Source organism: Sparus aurata, chromosome 12, assembly GCF_900880675.1.
Source record: "Sparus aurata chromosome 12, fSpaAur1.1, whole genome shotgun sequence".
NCBI lineage: Eukaryota > Metazoa > Chordata > Actinopteri > Spariformes > Sparidae > Sparus > Sparus aurata.
Genome location: NC_044198.1, coordinates 19,173,984 through 19,187,894, shown reverse-complemented (window position 1 = coordinate 19,187,894; position 13,911 = coordinate 19,173,984). Strand labels below are relative to the sequence as shown.

The 13,911-nt window shown below is 41.2% G+C and overlaps 1 protein-coding gene across 7 annotated transcripts in view; it reads right to left on the bottom strand.

Moving 5' to 3' along the window:
* sema4d (sema domain, immunoglobulin domain (Ig), transmembrane domain (TM) and short cytoplasmic domain, (semaphorin) 4D) overlaps nt 1-13,911 on the bottom strand; it is a 47,842-nt gene that overhangs the window by 22,892 nt on the left and 11,039 nt on the right. For 5 of the 7 annotated variants that reach the window (XM_030436679.1, XM_030436678.1, XM_030436684.1 and 2 more), the window contains exon 2: nt 13,356-13,472. In XM_030436679.1, coding sequence (XP_030292539.1) covers nt 13,356-13,393 — 38 coding nt within the window. In that variant the 5' untranslated portion in view covers nt 13,394-13,472. Of the gene's footprint in view, nt 1-5,078; nt 5,138-13,355; nt 13,473-13,911 lie in introns of all 7 variants that reach the window. The other 2 variants (XM_030436682.1, XM_030436680.1) reach the window with 1 other exon arrangement.

The following is a 13,911-nucleotide window of genomic DNA, read 5'->3' as shown; positions in this document are numbered from 1 at the left end:
AACAGGTGTTGGTTCATCTTTATCATTTTGGAGGAGCGCCACAATGTTCATCCTCTAAAACGACCATACAGAATCTTAGTGATTTCAACAAAAGCTGAGCATTATGACCTTAATGAAATAAAGGACAGATAGGATTAAATTGCATTAGTTAAGGTTACGTGTAGACTACCTAATGAACTGGGAACTGAGAGCACAAACTGCATTTTCTCAGTAGTATGACTGCTGACTTAATCCTCTGGACCATCTGTATGGTACCCACCCAGCTGTGGGAATGGTGATAACACAGCGCTGGCAGTTTATGCCAATTAGGGTGCTTTGCTGAAGGTTTTCTAATAAACCAATCATATAGCCTGACATCATATCTGCTTTTGATGTAATGATCGCATTACTGTTGGAGGACATTGCTGCATAATTTAATGGAGGACTGGATGAAACCACATGATTGAGTTTGCACTGTTGCTCTCAAACAAAACAAGATATTTTAAAACATCACACTGAGTTTAGGGAACTTGTGAGGGGCATTATGTTTTGATTAGATATTTGACTGACCGTATGATTGATCGACTGAGAAAAAAATCTGTAGATAATATGTAGGTAAAACAGAAATACCTCTAGCAAATGGTGCTTATTTCTCCAATAGCCCTACAGTTTGCTCTTATGGTCTCCAGGGGTATTGTGGGTTATTTGGAGCCGGCCCGTTTGACAAAGTTAGCGAGCAAGGGAGCAGTCACTTGAAACAAAATACTGGGACCACAGAAGATGACACACTGATGGGGACAGATGTCTGCTCCAATGTCATTTGCAGATTAATGGAGTTTGGCTATAGATGTGGCAGAGACCCGAGCACACTCACATGTGTACATGATGATGCCAACTGTGGGCATCAAATTCCTCTTATAAGAGCAGACAGGGACCAAGAGCACATCTTTAAATACTGCCTGCAGCATCAGAGTTTTGGGTTGCGTTTCCCCACAGGCTGATGAACTGTTTTTGACATTTCAAGTGCAGACAACCAAGGCTTTACAGTCTCCCAGCATGAGAGAAGCAACTAGTATGACAACTCCAGCTGAGTATTACACTTCCATCTGATAAACAAGGCTAGAGACTCATGGTCGACATCTCAAAAGAGTACTCTGATTACACCGATTGAGCAATGCATAAAGAATGATACAACAATGCTTTTAATAGCAATCAGAATCCAAAATCTAAACTAAATTCTTTCTACTTGGTTTTGAAATGACTTTTGTCAGACATGAAACAGCTGATGAACTTCTTCATTGGCACCATTAATCTGTCAATAGAGAACTTTTAAATTTTGGAGATGGGAGTGTAACAACTGTAGAAAATGACACCATGTGCATATAGATTGGCGTCATATAAAGCCTGCCCCGTGCGTGAATTTTCTCGCAAAATTGAAGGTTGCATTAAGTTTCCTCTTACCTTTGGGATTTGAGACTGTTCAAGACAGGCGTTTTTTTCAACTAGATCGGTACGTAAAACCTGCTGATTTATTATAACAATCAATGTTTTACACTGAGATCAGGGTTTCTAGATCAATTGTGATTCTTACAGTTGGTTTTTGCTTAGGACAGTAGTCAGGCTGTGAGCAACAGTTCTGTTATTTCTGATGTTTTATGCAAGCAGTGGCTAATGTAGCAGTCTGGTAACCTGATTTCTTCCGAACTACCCATCCACTGTTTTTTTTTCATTCCCAAACATTTAGCCTTCAGCCCAACCCAATGCTGAGTCAAGTGATATCACTTGAGGCAATTTATCAGTTCCCTGTAAAGACACCAAAAGCTTCATTTACCGGTACTTCCCAAAAACCTGTAAACAGAAACTGGTGACTGCGTCAAGTACAATGAGTCGCTTGTTGAAATTATCTGGATAAATCAACACAAAAATGTTCAACCTGCAGGTCTGGTCTGTATCCACACTGTGTGGAATTTACGGAAGATAGATATCAGCCTTCACTTGTGAAGTGCAAAGCCACCCTGTCATGCTGACATACAATCATCTGAAAGCCAGTGAACAGCTGTGGGACCTCAACTGCACAGCTGACTAGTGCTCATATGTGGAGAAAATCATCCAAAAAAAACTGCAACAGATGAGGCAGTAGTCATCGTACATTATCCACTGGAGCTCAGCGATGACAGATGGCAGGAAAACTTCAACTTTTAAAAAGCCAGATTAAGGATTAACAGCATGAGCTGATGCATTCACATTTAAGGTTGTGTGATGACAAGGAGCACATGATGCTCATTTCTGGTGTGTAACAGGCTTTTGAAAACTGAAAATTAAATGTAGGTAAACCATCAATGACAACCAAAATGTCTAAATTGAGGAAAAGAGCTTGTGTGAAGCCAACACTATACAGGGGATGTTAAATGGAAACCCTCCTATATAATTACTAGTTGTCGGGCCCCTGCTGAGCTAGCATGTCGACCTAAAGTGGCCACAGCAAAGGCAAATGAGGGGTCAGGTCCAGTAAAGGGTATATTTAGTCTGCCGATGGCAAGCTTTTTAAAAACAACACGCCCTTTTCTGAGTCACATGGCTCTGAGGGATCTGAAAAACTTCCCTATAAAACATACAGGCAAGTGCAGCAAGCTAACTAGAGGAACAAGGACTGATGTGTGGTGTTCCCCGTCTACCGAATGTGCCTCTGTAGTCTAACATGAAAACATAATCACCATGCACTTTTTCTTTTAATTAAAAGGGGAGAATAAGTGGAGGAGTTTTACTATTGACATCTGCAATGGCAAAAATAACAATAAAAGGGATTTTTGAGTATCATTTGTAAAAGAAACTTTGGCATTTTGCACATCCTAAAATTGACCGTTTGTCGTTTTCAGACAGCAATGTATGAAGTTTCCTGAAGCCAATTAAGAAACACACTTTTCTTATACCGACAACAGGTATAATGCACTGATAACAGTAAATAATCATTACATACATTTCTCAAAAAAAAGAGCCATTTCCGGGAAGAAGAAAATCTAATTTTCACAAACTAAGCTGAGCTGCTGTAAGGAGAATGTACAGGTGACGCTTCTCTTCAAATGTGGCATCAAAGATCCTGTGAAAAACTTCACTTCCTGGGGTCACAGTAGAGTCATACACCTCTCACTTGATGTAATTTCCTTGAGGCTACTGTGATGCCAGCCAGGCCTTGGGGCGTATAATGTGGGACTATTTTGGGAAGCTGCGAAAGCCCAGCTAAAGGCCTTGTGGTCCCCAGCTGAAGGCCTTGCGGTCTCGAGTCAGTGAATGGTAGTCACATTGGTGGTGGCTTTTTAAATGGCAATATCCAAGGGCAGGTGACTTCAGCTCCCAGAGTGGAATGATTCTCAAGGTCTGGGTTGTCAATCGACTGAAGTGGAACACAAAGATCTAAATATGATTACCCTTAGTCTCACTACACACATTTTACAGATGTTTTGGGGCATTGGTGAATAACAACAACAATAACAATAACAATAATAATAATAATAATAATAATAATAATAATAATAATAATAAATAAAAAACAAACTATTCTTCAAATTACAGTTACCAGGCTTTCCCACCAGTCTGGGGACATTTGAAGGGGCTGCTATATTTTCTAGTCTCCTTTCTGCCTTTGGGAAGCACTCTTTTCTCTTCTGCTTTTCTCTCAGGGCAGTTTTCAGCAGGCACCGATTTCATGGTGGTAATTTTGGCCCACAGAGACAAAAACCTCCTTTGGAGTGCTGTGTGAAAACTCACCCCATCACCCACAGGCTACCACAACACTAACAGTGTGTCCTCCTGAACTTGGCATACCAGGAGATAAAACGCTAATTTCACCGTTTCCCTCACAGCACAGCGGGGATAAACAACACAAAGCCAAGCCCCAAACTTTAAACTCTTAGCACAAATGGTTTTCTCGTGACCCGAAGGGCACATTAAGGGCACACTTTCATCATCGTGGTAATGAAAGTAACTGAAGGCATTTAAGAAGATTAGATCAAGCAGCTGAATACGCAAAATAACTTAAAAATATAAATCCATCATAGAAGTAAGTAAAGTAGTGCACGGGCAGCAAGTACTGCTCCCTGGGAAACAGATGTCAGCATTAGTCGACCCTTCGTTAAGCCTCCTCCCTCAGTTAGTCCTGTATGGCACTTATTCAGTTTACAACTCGAATGTCAATCAGTACAGTGCATACCTCAGCCAAGAGCTCAGATACCAGCCACCTAAATATGACCTTTATCATCCAAATCCATGCATCATTATAGAAATGAAAGAAAATGTTCTTAAATACACCCCATCTTGCAATTAAGCTAATTAGGCCTCGCTCTATGCATTTTGCAACATGATCTTTATGTTCCCACTGCTTACTGTGTTATTATTAGAGAACATTATGTTACCACTGTAGGTAGTAGGCTGATGTAGACAAACACTGTTCTATCCAGTACTTAAAACTCTGCTGAAAAGGCAATAAAAAAGAATTCACCCTCCAAACTGTTGAGTTTAGAGCCTTATTTACACAGCTTCAGCATTTGGAAAAAATTCAGAGAGTGACAGGCCTGCCGTGCCTTGTTACAGTTGCTAAGCTACAATTGGACCATCAGTGTTTGGAGGAGGGGTTCAGCAAATTGAAGAGTAAATGTGCAAAGCTGGCTGTCCAAAAAGACCACTGGAAGCAAGCAGCTGCATATGCAAACACCATGTAGGTCACTTTAAACATCGTTCGATGTAAGCAAAACAAAATAGGCCATCAGTTTGTTCCCAAGCAGATACAAAACAAGAGAATCATAACTTAAAGGTGAAAGGAAAACAAAAAAATTAAGTGAAATGATTGGGTCAATAAGGAAAGTGTCATTGCAAAAAACTCAAAAGTTGCACCAAAGCCAAGCGAGAAGAAATCAAAGCTGGATTGCCCAGGTGTGGACATGCAGGGGGGTAAAAACAGGAGTAAAGCCCTGAGGTGGTAACAAAGGGTTGGTTGGAGAAGCATGCGGCATTCATGTTGAAGCATGCGGGCCCGTGCGCAGCTCAGTGACGGCCTGCACAGCAACAAAAAGGGGGGAGGGAGGGAGAGGAGTAGAGTTTCTGACCTGTGGCTCCTTAAAAGATGCGACGCTCTTCCTCCGGAGAGAATTATAAAATCCTCAAGCTAGGGAGGGGGAGAAGACAGAAAGATCAGACAAGACAGTTATGGAGTCTGTGTGTGTGTGTGTGTGTGTGTGTGTGTGTGTGTGTGTGTGTGTGTGTGTGTGTGTGTGTGTGTGTGTGTGTGTGTGTGTGTGTGTGTGTGTATCTGTGTGTGTCTGTGTGTGTGCCTGCATGAGGGAAGAGGCACTTTCTGTGTGCATGGTGAGGATGCACTTGTGGTTAGTTGTCTAGACCATGGTCAGAAGATTATGATGATGAATCAATAAACACATGTTGCACAATACAATACTGTTAAATGACATTTACGTAAAGTAACAGACAAATAACACCTATTTAAACACACACACACACACACACACAGATATATACACAGAAGTGAGGTAGAAAAACATTCTGAGAAGGACAAAACAATTACACAGTGACTTAAATATCCTCTGACCGCTAAGCCAGTGATATCATATGATGTCTGTGTTAACTTTTTATAACCAAGGACAAATGAATGGTGAGCAGCCAAATGATAAACATTATATTGTGTGAATACCATGAGAGGAACCTGACGTCCGTGACTGCTATATTCATTTCCTCTTCTTTATCTACTACAGAGGTCTGGCTGTCGGCTGTGATCCGTCTGACACACAAGAAGACAAATGTAACGCTGCGGATCAACCAGATGTAAATAAAGTGAAAGCAACCAGCCCCCCCGTCAACACTGTTGATTTATAACTGCTCTATGTGGGCTAATCCCAAGAGAGGTCAGCTAAGGCCAAGCCTCAAATCTGCACAACTTCATTCTCAAAAAAGGTTGCACAATTTATAAGATGATCCGGTGCTCCTGACTAAGCTTTTTTCACATTGGTTGCACATAATTTATGCAAACACAAAAGTACTTACGTTGGTGATTTTTAAATTAGCAGGTGCAAATACATGTTTTAACTTGAACTGTATAGGAATAAATCAGCAAAATTTCAGGCACACCAGTGAACTGAATGAGAAGGTTTAGTCTCACAGATTTTTTTGGTGCATGTGCGAACAAAATAGTTGCACGAAGGAGCTCTGTGATCAATTTGAGAGAGGTGTTGCATTGCGCATTGGCTAAAATACAGTTAACGTCACACTTAGTTTTGCACTTTTTTTTTTACATGAGCTTTAATGGTTTTAACAGCTTTGTCTCCAAAATGTAATATACCTGCTTCTTAAATCTGAATATTTTGGTAGTTTCTTTACTCCTCTATGATAGTAAACTGACATTTTAGGAAGCCATCTTTGGTTGGTTGATTGCACCAGGATTATATCATCACAGTCATTACTATTCATCCTGGGGGAAACATGAATGTGTGCACCAATTAGCTGTCGAGACATTTAACCCAAAACCCCTAAATTATAATCCAATGGTGTCATGAGAGGCAAAGCCGGCAGATCATCAGAGTCTTTAGTGTCTGGGAACCATGAACGTCTGCACCAAATGTTGTGCCAATTGATCCCTGTAGTACACGGTGAGATATTTCAATGGATGAGTGAAAACTTTAATCTTGATCAGGAATATCAGGGGGTCACCAAATCTGACAAACTGACCGTCTGACCTGAACAGAGCCTTACAACTATCCTGGCTTAAAACATCTCTAGTAAAGTTGCAATTACAGAAGTCTGTGCCTTCATTTGAGATGAAGGGAGAGATCCTTCATATGGAGAAGCTTGAGATTCAGGATTACGTAAGGAAGAGAGTGTTTAATAAAGGCATGGAGACTAATGTTGACACATTTTAGAGGTCTGAGGGAGCCTGAACGCTTGGACAGAATGATCGATCATTTAACCCTGTTTTAGCGGTTTACAAATAAATGTTGACTTATTTTTTGAAAACATTTTTTGTTTCATTTTACCCTTTCAATGTGGATGAAATCTGCCAAATAATAGTTGTATATTTATTTCAACACAGTGTTGTCTAGAACTGCAATGACTGATCGATTCAAGTGAAGCTCTCACCAAAATGCAACCTAGGCTTTTTTTGTGAATGTATGAGAGTCAAACCTTCATGTAAAAGCATAATTACGACGAAAAAAGCACTTTTAAGATTTACCGTATTTTCGTTTTCGGGTCAAGCTCATTTTCACTTTCACAAGAGTTTCACTTTAAAGAGAAATTAGTTGCCGACTAGTTTTATAACCGACTAAATGTGCAATATGTACGAATTTAAGTTGAATTCTAAAAATGTACATAAAATTATCAACACTATGTGAAGCAAAAGCTGTTATTATGTTGGGTGTGGTTTGTTTACATTAGACCGATGGTGCTACATACATAAGCAAGCATCCCCATCAGATTATGATTCAAAAATAGCTGCGTAAATCCTGATTGGTGTTAAGGTGATTTTTTTTTTTTAACTTGACCCTCCCACTTCAAACCACCAGCACTAACAAATAGTAAAGACAAAAAAATCTATCAATTAAAAACAACAAAAATGGATATATTTTATCAATTGCTGTCTCACTGTCAGACCACACCTATCTCAAAAAGAAGATGGTTGAGAAAATAGTTTTCTTCAGGGCCTCAATCTTTTTTCTTTTTTTTTTCCCTTTTTTTTAACGGAGTCAGCACCGGAGTCGTGCATCACTAATGAATCAAAACAAGAACAAAGACTTGAGGGAATAATCTGCACCAGCAGTAACAGAACAGTCGGCTGGAAAAATTCTTTTGCTTTTCTTTTCGGTGCTTGAAAACAAGATTTCATAAAGTCACAGGGAGAGAAAGTAGAAATCTTCTTATTGCAGTCGTGACAGATGGTTGGGCCTCCATTCACGACACTTTCCAGTCTGTTCCCTTAGACTGCTTCCCTGAGCAAAATGAAAACCTTTACAACAAAGCTGAATACATTCTCCCTGCACAAGCTCACCAGCTTTATTCCCACAGTCCACTACAATCCAGCTCTGTCTGAGTGGAGAACATGGACTTACATATTTACTTTGGCTTGACTGTGGATCTGCTTGTGTTTTCTACTAGCATTTTTTAACAGAGAATCAATGACCAATTATCTCTTCTTCCTGAAAAACATTTGATTTATCTTTAAACAAATAAAAGAAACAAAAAGTCTGTTGAATCCCAAGATAACAGACAAAAGCTGTCAGAATGGATGGCAAAGCAACAGATTGTTCTGTCTCAGCAAGGAGACAAATCTTCCAGACAACTGAATTCAGGTCACCCAAATCAACCCAAATATGCAGATTCATTAGCATTTGCTTGGTGGGGTAAGCTACTGTAATGCACGCCCCCTGCTACTGTATAAAGAATAATCAGATTATGTTAAGCAGAAATGATACACACCAGACTACAACTGTATGCAGGTCACTTACAATGGATCATATCCTGACAAAAAAAAGCTTCAGATGAGCATGAACATGAACTGTATGTTAACCGTCTGTCCTCGGGTGTCATGTTAATAAACTGTGACCACAGTATCCTGTAATGTGCTGACTGTCGTGGAGAATATTTATCCATGTCAGGACATCTTATTCCTTGTTAATTACCTAATTTATATCAGCTCATATTGGACATTATGATGCAGTGATTCGATATCTGTGATAGGCCAATATCCAAATCTCGGCTGACCAATATATCAGTCGAGCCATCAGTGGATGTTTTGATCATATATATTTTATTCTTTCTAATGTCCACACCAAAAATTATCAGATTATTTGGCACCATGTCGATAATCTTGAAAAAAAAAAAACAAACAACATAAAATGAAAGCCACAATGTGTAACTTCCTGGAGAGTTGGTTGATTGCTGAGTCTCGTCACCAGTCCATCTAATATTGATGCTTTAGATTGGCGTCCAGCCCGATGAGCCAAACCAAGGCATCAGTATTTGACAGACAGGGGATGATACTCAACAATCAACCATCTCACTCCAAGAGGCTACATTTCGTTGCTTTGAGCATTTTCCAAACCCTGGCTCTGAATAATAGCACATTACTCTAGATCAGTTTCATGGTTGTTATTCCTGCTGATCAAGGTCAAGAGCCAGGCTTGATAGTTGCAGTGTACAGCTATCTTAAGACAGTGCAAAGCTTCAATATGCACAATGTATCACCCTGTGTTCTTTGTCTTTCCTTCAGACATTCTCACTCTCTGGGCACTTCTTCACTCAGACACAGAAATACACAAAGAAAACAAGCACGTATGGAAGCAAGCAAAAATACACGATGCAACGAGTCCCTGCGTCTCGCTCTCTGACAGAATCAATGGACTGTTGGGAGAAGATGACAGTTGCGTAAGATTGATGAGCCGAAGGTCAAAGGGTGCATCCCCCTCGACATCCTTAGGAAGCACTTTGACTTGGCTTCCCTCGGCTCCCACAAAACCCCATGACAGCTGATACAGAGTTTTAAACCATACACCCACGAATCCCAATGACAGCAATGACATTGCGCCTTCCAATGTCTCAATTCAGAATTGTCCTGAGTGGGTGTTGGGCCCAGCGGTGCCCCAAACCCCGCCCTTGGTGACACCGTGGTCTGGAAAGGGCACAGAGAGGAAGTGAAGTGTCACGGGTCTGGGTTTTTTTTAATTGATGAGTGGACGTGAATGACGACTGGGCAAAGCTGGCCTTTTGAAGACTCTTCAAGCCAGAACAAATTTATTAATAGGCCCTACTTCAGAAATCCAGCCTATAGTAAACATACTGACAGGATGGGCTATTGAATTCACTCCACTGTGACACCTGATTTTCCCCCGGGCTGACAAAAGAACCCAACTCGAGCTTCCGTCAGTATCTCATGACCTCCACAACTCCATTTCTCCATCTTTCTCAGTACCCTGTGTGTCTTACAGCAGACATCAGCTTAGATCAGATTTGTTAGATCTTTATTTTCCCCCAAACTAACAAATAAGTTTCACCACAGTGTTCCAGCCATTGTCAATGTTTGGCTTTCATCATCTTGGTTTAGACCATAAAAAAAAATAAATAATACATTTGTGTTCAGGTGCTTGGTTCAAAGTTATGAAAATGCAATCACTTACTTATAAACAGATTGCAGAAGAAAGTCTGTTAAACATATCTGCCTCCAGACTTCAAATGTCTTTTGAACTTCCGACCAAACATTTGGGCGTTCAGCAGGTTTCTAACTACACGCTGCAGTTTTGTGTAAGTGACAGTTAGAGACACTCTTAAATCAGCTTTTGGTTGGATCCTTCCTCCCCTGAGGCTGACATGAATACACACACATGTGGGACTGACTGATACAGATACACAAAGCAAACAGATACACAGTAGGCTGGGAAAGGCCTCTCATCTCTATGACAGTGTGGTCATTCCATTAAAAGCCCCCAACCAAACCCTACCACACACACACACACACACACACACACACACACACACACACACACACACACACACACACACACACACACACACACACACACACACACACACACACACACACACACACACACACACACACACACACACACACACACACACACACACACACACACACACACACACACACACACACACACACACTGCAGCCACCCTTACTGTCCATCTATAAACATCCCAAGTCTCTGACAGAGCTGTCAGCATGCACCACCACAGGTGGGGGAGGGAAGAAAAACGAGAGGGACAGAGGAAGAGAGGGAAAATAGGGTTTGCTATGAGAGAGGATATTCGAGCGTACAAATTCATACAGCGGTTGAAGAGCGAGGACAAAGAAGAACGAGGAGAAATGAGTAGGAGGAGGATGGAACCATTGAAACATGAACGTATGGTTTGAGGGCTGCTGGAAAAATGTATTCTTACATCTCTCGCTTTTGTGTTTTTCCCCACAGACTGGAGGGACAATTCAGAGATGAGATTTCAGACATGTGTTTAAGGCAAAATAATATGTTATTCTTATGTTATACTTGGCAAGTGTCAAATCTAAATGACTACAATCGCTCTGCTCATTTGGGGGCTTTGTCTTCCTGTCCTACTTTCAAAATATGATGCAATATAGTGAACCCTGGTGCTAATCATTCTGAAAGAAAAACAACAGAACAAGTAGGTGAAATTCCTGCTCATTCAAATCCTCATTGGAGCGCGCATGGACTCTGTACTTTTGCACCAAAACATGCGCACGCACACACACACACGGACACACACACACACACACACACACACACACACACACACACACACACACACACACACAAAGCAGTATGTTGAAGAGGATTATGCGGGCTTGAATTTCAACAGAAAGAATCCCAGTCTACAAGCACTACGACACAAATCTGGCTTTAGAAACTTTCCTCATCCCAGAGCATCCCGCTAGAAAAGGAGGCTGAACTTCAAACTCCTGCAGTGGAAACATGTTCATTTTTGAGGAGGCAGGAGCACATTTACTGATGGATAATCAGCTGTGACATCGATGGCATGGAAAACAGATGCAAAGCTCATATACTGTACAAATGTCGAGATTGCATAAGATCCTTTAGTGCACAATTTGTTGGAAAATGTCAGTAAACGATATGTCTGCGGGCTAGCGTGTGTCTGGGAATGCACGTATCTGGAGGAATGTCCACTGATATCCCGCTATGTGTAAATGTTTGCTCATGTGCGAGCTAGAGAAAAAAAAGGGGGGGAGTTTGTGAGTGTGTGTGCATGTAAGAAAGAAATTAAGTGGCCGTCTTCTTCTGCCTTTGTGTGAATCTTAAGTAGTCCCATGTCGAGGGATGCTTTGTTCACCATCACTGTCGGGGGGCACGTCCTCCAACTTCTCCCCTCACTTCCTTTCGGCGTAACATTTATCATTCTTCCCCGACAACGAACAATCATCCTACAACATGGACTAGCATCCAGCGCACAATAAACTTACCGCCCTCCCCCCTTTTTCGCCCCTTTTCTGGTTGCTCGGATACCTTTCATCCGACGGGACAGCTTGTCAACAACATCATCACTTACTTAGAAACTCCCCAACCTTCACTTGACTTTGCTTTCACTCAGACCAGCAGAGCCTTATTGTTAAAAAATACTGCTGCAGCTTGTTTTTCAAAATAAAAGGCTTCCAAGGCCATCTTTTTCTTGTTTTCCCTTTTATTTTGATTCCAAAAACACTTAAAAACTTCCATGTCGGGCTCTGCAGAAGAAGTGGTGCAACCTTCTAATTTGCAAGAGAAATTCTCCTCTGGGTAAATATAGCATTATTCAGCTCTACTAACCAATTAGATGCACAATATATTTTATGCTGACATTATAGTGTACTTGTGCTATCCAGAGGAGCTGCCTTGAGGACTGTTTCATAGAAACACTAAATGACTCAGACCTCCCTTTTTCTCTCTCTCCCTCTCAAAAGATTCAACAGGTGCATTAGTTATGCTGAATCAGCTCAACCTCATTTCATCTACCAACACTACCTTGGAAACCTGTGCCTACTAAAGAATCCATCCAGAACTATTCATCTGTCTGAAAACAACCTGTTTCTTCTGAACTTTTTTTTAACTGCCCCTTTAATTTTCTGTAACTCAAGCACATAATAGGCCCGGCCTTGTTTGGCCTTCACCCTGTTTTGCGCCTATCCCTTTCAGCTGACTGGCCTGTACCACTTATTCCGCTTATTATGAACGCTGACAGCAGATTATTTTGCTTACTGCACCCAAATTCTCCATCGTCTATAGATAAAATCCAACGCACACCGGACTGGGAGACAAAGGCAAAGTTGACAAAAGAGACAAAAAGAGAAAAGAGATAGGGAGCATGGAGAACGGGTCCAAAATGAAAAGGGGGAAGGGAAATGATAAAGAAGGAGGAACAGAAAAGAAAAAGGGGCAGAATACAGATGGTAGTATGGCAAAGGCTCAAAACCCTTTAAATGACTGTGTTTTGTCAGGGAAATAAAGCCCAACCAACAGCAGCGGCAACATACCAGCACAGTGAGCGAGAATGCAAATCAGCCTTGATGCAAATGACACACGTCTTCAGGGGCAAAACAGACTGTCTTTATACCCCACCCCCCTAACACAACACACTTCTCTCTGTGCCATCAGAGCCCCCCGACCCTCCTCCAGTCCTGTACTGAAACACACTCACACAAACACTTCCAGGAGACAATCTTGTGCAGAGCAAGAGAAGTGTAATCACAAGAGACAACATCATCTTCTTACTTCATACTAAACAAAAGGCCAGAGTACAGTGGGCTCTTTACACAAACACACACAAACACACTTTTGAAAAAAAAAAGATAATCCACTTACTTGTCGGTCATGGCGTCGGCTAGCGAATACTGATTCATTAAAACTTCTTTTCACTCGTCTTCACACAGTTGGAAATGGTTGAGGGAGAGGCCCAGGGGTGAATGTCAAAGTACCAAACTACAAGAGAGAGAGAGAAACGGCAACATGAAGGGCAACGTACTTCAAGTCATACCGTATCGTGAGTTACACTGCCATATCCACCTCTAGTAACCATTAATAATAAAAACATATGGTAAAGGCCTTCATTGTAACATGAGGCAACAGCTGACAGCCATTTGTATCATCAATTAATTGGGGGCTTTAAAATGTCGGAAAATAATGAGAAATGTCTGTCATAGCCTGAGGTGATGTATTCAAAGGGCATGTTTTATTTGACCAACAGTTCGTCTAAAATCCGAAGATGTTCATTTTATTAATCTAAATGACGGATTAGCTTGCTTGAGGAAAGTCTTGGAGGCATTCCCACCTTTGCCTTCAAAAAAATGTCATGGTAGCATACTCATACAACAAAAAGAGTCATAACTGACCTTGATTGCAGTTCAAGGCATCCTGTCAA